The 6916-nt window shown below is 41.3% G+C and overlaps 1 protein-coding gene across 1 annotated transcript; it reads right to left on the bottom strand.

Annotated features, from left to right (window-relative positions):
* Window positions 1-1330: 1330 nt before the first annotated feature.
* Window positions 1331-2188, bottom strand: LOC128133427 (uncharacterized). The gene has a single exon (XM_052770863.1). It carries the CDS (start codon window positions 2186-2188, stop codon window positions 1331-1333), a length of 858 nt encoding a protein of 285 aa, XP_052626823.1.
* Between the last annotated feature and the right edge of the window lie 4728 nt (window positions 2189-6916).

Genomic DNA, 6916 nt, shown 5'->3' with positions numbered 1-6916 from the left:
CTTTAACCCGAAAGGCATCTTGGTGTAGCAGAACGTGTCATGGTCTGTATAGAAGGCTGTTTTCTCTTCGTCTTCTTTGCTCATCAATATCTGGTGATACCCTTTGTATGCATCCAAGAAGCATTTTAGCTTAAATCCTTGTAGCGACTCTACCTTCTGATCGATTTCCAGGAGTGGGTAGCAATCCTTAGGGCATGCCTTGTTTAGATCAGAAAAGTCGATGCACATGCGCCACGACCCATCCTGCTTGCGGACCATAACTGGGTTTGCAATCCACGTTGGGAACATCGCCTCCCTTACTATTCCGGCCTCCGTCAGCTTAGACACTTCTGCATTGATTGCCCTGTTACGGTTTCCTCCTTGTACCCGCTTCTTCTGCTTAACCTCTTTTACCCCCGGTTTGATCATTAGCTTATGTTCAATGACCTTCCTTTCTACCCCCACCATATCCGTGGGGGTCCAAGCAAATACATGTTTGTAGCGTTTGAGCAGATCGACCAGTGCTCTTCTTGTGTGGCTTGGGAGGTCGCTTCCAACATTGACCGGCTGGTCGAGGTATCCCTCATTGATTACCTCCTTCCTCTTTGTAGGATTGCCCCTGGGCCTCTTGGGCCCTTTGGTTATTTCTGCTGGCTTCATAACTGTATAGCATCGCAATTCTCTGGGCGGGGTGGCCAAAATCGTGGCTTCGCCTTTTGGTGTGTCGAATTTCATGATCCCATGCATGGTTGAAGGTACAACCCCTAGCTTCAAGAGGGCAGTCCTTCCTAAGATAATGATGTGCTTCGCCGAGTGTCGAATGACCACAAAGTCTATCAGGGCGGTCTTCTTCCGCTGCTTGTCGTGACTAGTGATTGTTAAGGGGAGGTGGATCGTGCCCAACGACCACAGGTTGTGGCCGGTGAATCCCACCAGCCTACCCGTCGCAGGTCGCAAATTATCTTTCCAGCGATCCGGGAGGAGCCGGAAACAATGCTCATAGATGATGTCTGCTGAACTCCCGGTGTCGACATAGACCCTATGGATAGTTACGTCTTTGATGGATGCCTGTATTATCAGAGGGTTGTCACCTTTCTAGCCGTCCGACCGGGGATCCTGTATGGAGAACGTGAGCGCGCGTGCTGACGGTTTAGCAATGACTTGCTCGCCTTGCTGTTCCTCCCTACTTCTTTGTTGCGTATCATGAATATCTCCTTGGGCTGAACTCCTTCACAGGGTGGATCCTTGGCGTTCTCAGCATCGAATTTGGCGCGTAGGCTTCGCGCCACCTCCACCAGGTCTCCCTTAAGTTGTTTCTCCTCCATCTCCTTCTTTAGTACCGAACAACTAGCTATATCATGCGTTTTGCTTTTGTGGTACTCACAGTACCGACTCTTAGGCGACTTGGCTGGCTGCTGTTTCTCAGATACTGCATATACTTCTGGGCGGCGACCCCGTCTGTCGTCTTTAATAAATGGTCGGGAAACGTGGCGGTGGTCTTCTTGCTTGGCCATGGTGTCTTCCTCCCCCCCCCCCCCCCCCGGAAATCCGTGTGGGTCGGGTGGTGACGTCTAGTCGCCATAGCATTCAAGTAGGCCTGCTTGGCTGCTTCACCGTCTTCCTGCCGTAGGTATCGCTCCACTCTTTCTTTCAACTCAGCTCGTGTTAGAGGCTTATTTCCCATGAGTTTTTGCGAGAGGGGCCCAGGCAGGAGTCCCCATGTGAAAGCACCAGCAATGAGCCCTTCTTCATGCCCCGATACATCTAGCGTAACGTTTATGAACCTTGTAAAGTATTCTCGAACAGTCTCCCCCTCACTTTGTTTACAGCCTATAATTGAGTGAGAATCGCCTTTGTATTTATGTAGCTGCATGAAGTTGGTGAGGAAAAGGTATTTGAGCTGAGCGAAGTTTGAAATGCCGCCAGGTTGTAGCGTTTTGAACCATGTGTCGGCGTTGCCATCGAGCGTCGTCGGGAAGTATGTGCACCAAAATTTCTCGTTAAGCTTTAGCGACGTCATCGTCCATTCATATGTATCAATGTGGCTATCTGGGTCGGTAGTCCCATTGTACGTTTTAAGCGTCGGGAGCTTTGCAGTGTTTGGTATTTCGTAATCCAACAGCTCTTTAACAAACGGAGATGTTACGCTCCGGGAAAAACCATCCTGGTTTGGAGCAGTCGACGTCCCTTGCTGGTATTGAGAACTCATTCCATGCTGTAGGGGTGTAAGGTAGCCTGAACTTGGTCCATAAAAGGGGTATGGCTGGAATGGTAGCTAGAGGGGATAGCTAGTGGAGAAAGGGTGCATGGATGTAACAGGGTTGATCATTATCGGCTATTGTAAGCTGTTGTTTGAGGGGATAGTCGGTCCAGTCCATGCTCCAACCGTCGGGTAGACGGGTGGTGAATGGTTCATCATGGTTTGCGCCAATGGTGGTAGTAGCGTTGTGGAACTCTGTCCACCAGTCGTCTGGAACGATGTAGGTGTTACGAATGACGGTGAAAGGTTGAGAATATGGCTCGACGGGGGTGCAGTTGAGTGAACTGTTCGTGCTTGTTGCAGCGGCGGCGCAAAGAACGGCGACATATGAAGTTGTGTAGGCGAAAGTAGCTCCACCGGAGTTGTTCCTTGCTGAGAAAACAACGGTTGCGAAATATTTCCGGCGGCTGTTGTAGAACTTCCTTCGCCCAAAACTGGCCTGTTGGTTGCTGTAGGCGGTGGCGTTTCGTCCAACGTCGTCATGGGACGTATGGGACTAACTGGTCGTCCCTCACTACCGTTGGACGTCATTGATGCTTGCTTTCGTGCTTTTGTTTGTCTTCTTCGTCTCACAAACGGATGGCGCCAAATGATGGAACCTTGTCCCGGATGAGACCTTGCTTCTGACTCTGGGGTGAGATCTCCTCGGTTGCCTGGTTATAACTGCAAGATCACAAAGAACAAGGGCCGTCAGCCGCTTCCCGGGAGGGGTTCCCAGGAGAACGCTCCGACGGTCAAGTTAGGATGACTTTAGGGTTTGTGTCTATTCTCTCAGGATTGGTTAGAGAGCTTACCTCGCTGGTCTTGTGTGCACATCCTTTTATACCTAGCGCTCCTGTCTGGTCCGTACCAGACAGGATCACTTTTGGAGGAGACAAGGTCAGAGGCGCTGATTGGAGGGTCGTGCGCCCTCAACCTCTAGAGCGCTCTCATTGGCTCTGACGGTAATGCTCTGATCCTGCCCTTTGTCTCCTGACCGTATCTTTTGTCTTGGAGCAAGGAGCGTTACTTGGTGGGCGCGAGCCTTCCGCCTATCCGTTCCGCTCCCGGGGGCGCCAGCGGGCGCTAAGCCTGCTGGGCTGAGCCTGGCTGGTGTGCCTGGCTCTAGGGCTTGGACGCGGTTCTGCTGTGCTGCCCTAGGCACACCATCAGATGTTTTTATGAATAATAAATGAATTATGTTTTTATAAAATGCGAAAAATTGTTTTGAAATTTTACGGTGTTACATATGGGGTGTTACACTTTTTGACTTTCGGTTTGACCAGATTTTTGACCAAGTTTGACCTAGGGGTATTTTGGGTATTTTAAATTATATTTGAGTTTGGTCATTTATCACTGAATGGGTGTCCAGTGGAGCTGATATTTGGAGCAGTGTCCTATTCATTATTTCGTATGTCTGTGAGGTGAGTCTCCTTACGGTATCCATGGGTCGAAGGCACCAATGTTAGACCATTATTTCGTTATGCAAAATGTTAGTTGTTATGTAACTGTTACATATATTTTGTATGATCGGGTTGAAAAAACCTCAGGGCAGGGCCCACTATTGTATGATCAGATTCAAATAAACCCCAGGGCGGGGCCCATTATGGTATGATCGGGTTGAAATAAACCCTAGGGCGGGGCCTACTATTGTATGATAAGGTTGAAATAAACCCCAGGGCTAGGCCCATCTTTGTTTATCGGGTTAGAATATACCACGAGGCTAGGCCCACTATATATGTTTGGTATGTGTTATTTTGGGGAAACTCACTAAGCTTTATGCTTACAACTTATGTTTATGATTTTAGGTACTTCCGGTACAAAAGGGAAGAGACCGGCGTGATGGCATAACATCCTCCCCTCATGATTTCCGCACCTTTGGATACTATTACTTTGATATTTTGGATATTGAAGATTGTTATTGACTTGGAATTATTTGGTGGTTGAAACTATTGATTTTTAAATTAAAAATTTTTATCATTTTTTTAGATTGTTACAAATTTAGACAAGAGTGAGAAAGATGAAAAGGTCGACGATTGCAGCTACAGTGGCCGAGAAGTCATCGACAATTGTAATTTACCATAAAGGGGTTGTAAAAACATATGCATGTGAGGCCTTCTAGAATGTCATCACAAACATAGCTTTATAAACCCTAAAATCATGCAATTATGGTTTGCCAAAATATGTAACATCCTTCATTTAAAAAAAAATAATAATTATTATTTAAAAAAAATGAGAGTTCAATAGTAAATAAAGAAAGAAGATTATGTACTTTGATAATTCATTTAGACCAAAATTTGAAAATATTGAAGTAAGGGATAAAAATGTCAATTAGCTTTAACTTGATCTAAGGACTAAAATCCTATAAATTCTATGGAGAAAGGGTTAGTTTGAATAATAGAGTGTTGACAAACCTTCTAGGTCAACTACGGGTTCATTTGAAGTAAGGGGTTAGTTTGAATCATAGAGTGTTGCCAAATCCCTGAAAATTTTAGAATGACTAGCATCTTCCATTTCAATCTCTTAATCACTTATGAAATTGCCATTTTGATCTCCCCACTCTTCTCGTGATCGATTTAAGCATTGAGGGAGAGTAAGATTCTTATTGTCCCTTAATGCTTAGATCAATCACAAGAAGAGTGGAGATCAAAATGACAATTTCACAAGTGATTAAGAGATTGAAATGGAATCAAAACGTGTTTAGAGGAATTGAAGTTATGTTTTCATCACTAAAACACAATGTATAATATTTCTCCATCTCAACCTCTAGATCCTTTAGATCGTACAAGGTGTTTGGATCTATATCCAAACTTGAAGTTTATGTGAAATTATGTATTGAAATCGATTTTCTAGCTTAATATAACCTTTAGTTCATGAATCCAAGTTCCAATTCCCTCTTTGTTGATTGTTTGATGTGATGAATTAGGTTAAAGCCATAAACCCTAGTTTTGGTAGACGAATTTGAAATTATGACAACCTAACATTTGAATTATTAGTAATTGTATTAAAATTTGAAGTTATAAATGCTATGCATATACATGTACCTATATTTGAAGCAATGGATGATATGTGTGATCTTTGAAGCTAGTTCTTTACCCACATAATAGCTACATATTCCGAGAGGGACATCTAGTACATGAAATGCTCATCACTGCACATGGCACGATACAAAGTATAACAAGAAATATCAGTTTAGGGCCGGTGAATTGTGTGAGGAAGAGCTTCTCACATGGGCTTTGGCCACTGAAACTAAGTATGCCGACATGAGTGAGATATATGAAGAGGTCGATTACTGCAATGACGGTGGTCGGGAAGTTATTGGGCTATTGATTTTCTAGAATTTTCTCTAAGTGTGTGTGTTTGGGTGTGTGTGAGAGAGATTTGGGATAACAATATGATTAATGTAAAATGATAGTAACGTGGTAGGTAGGTTAAGTTTATTATTATTTTTTCAATTAAAACTAGTGTAAGAAAATATAAAAAAAATCTAAAAATAAAAAAGATATAGTAGATATTTTACCTGGGTAATTGAACGATCATACAAAAAAAATTTAAAAAAAAATAGTTGTCATCATCACCATGGTAGTTTTCACAAACCAGGGTAATTGTGTAATTTTGTCCATCTTATATTAGAGTTAGTCACTACAACCATCTTTGGAGTTTATATATTAAAAAAATGGCAATTATAATCGCTAAATGGGTTTGTAAAGTTGCAATTGGACCTTTACCCACACATTTTTTTTCCTTTTTTATTGACTCAATACCTTGCAAGTTAATTAATATTTGGAGGGCATGAGTTCATCCCTTCTAGAGTGGGTGCGGGAAGGGTGTCAAGAAACACCACAACTTGGGTGTGATTTAGGTATGCAGTTTAGACCACAATGTATGTATGGGAAAAAAATCTATTACTTTTTGAGTCAGGTTCTTTTCTTTCACTTTCATTTCCTTCACAAAAAGACAATAAATTGTGACTTTTCATTTCCTTTTATTTATTTTTAAAATCTATTTTGTACAAATATTGTATTCATTTTGTAGGGAATTAAAAATCATAAATTTTGATATATTTTTTATAATTTTTTAGTAGATATATAATTTAATAAATGTTTAAAAAAAACAAAGACTGACTAATCACACGAGGAGAGAGAGTAGAGGATAGGCTCCCCGCATATGGTGTTCCGATGTGCAAGAACCTTTCCCTCACTTCTTTCTCACTCCTTACCCACCGGCGTTACGGGTGATGTTTTCTTTATCATCTCTTGATTGGATAACAACTTAAAGGCTTTTTCTTTTTTTAATTTTTTTAATATTATATATATATATATATATATATATATATATATATATATATATATATATATATATATATATATATATATATATATATATATATATATTAAAAAAATTATAAAAAGTATATTAAAATTTATGGGTATTAATTCACTATAAAACAAATATACTATTTGTATAAAATATATTTTAAAAAAAATGAAAGGTAGTGAAAGTAACAATTCCTGGCTTTTGGTGAGGGAAAAGTGTGTAAGTAGAAAGCTAAAGTGACACAGAAGTGTTGAAATGTGAGTACACCTTCCGGTTTTAGTCCTAATTTTTTTTTATGTTAAAAACAAGTATAAGAAAAATTTGAAATAAAAGCATCATAAAGGATTTGAACATAGAACCTATTTGAATTAAACATTAACA

Source organism: Lactuca sativa, chromosome 4 (genome assembly GCF_002870075.4).
Source record: "Lactuca sativa cultivar Salinas chromosome 4, Lsat_Salinas_v11, whole genome shotgun sequence".
In the NCBI taxonomy this organism is placed as follows: Eukaryota; Viridiplantae; Streptophyta; class Magnoliopsida; order Asterales; family Asteraceae; genus Lactuca; species Lactuca sativa.
The sequence above is the reverse complement of the archived record's forward strand: the minus strand, read 5'-3'. Positions and strand labels throughout refer to the sequence as shown.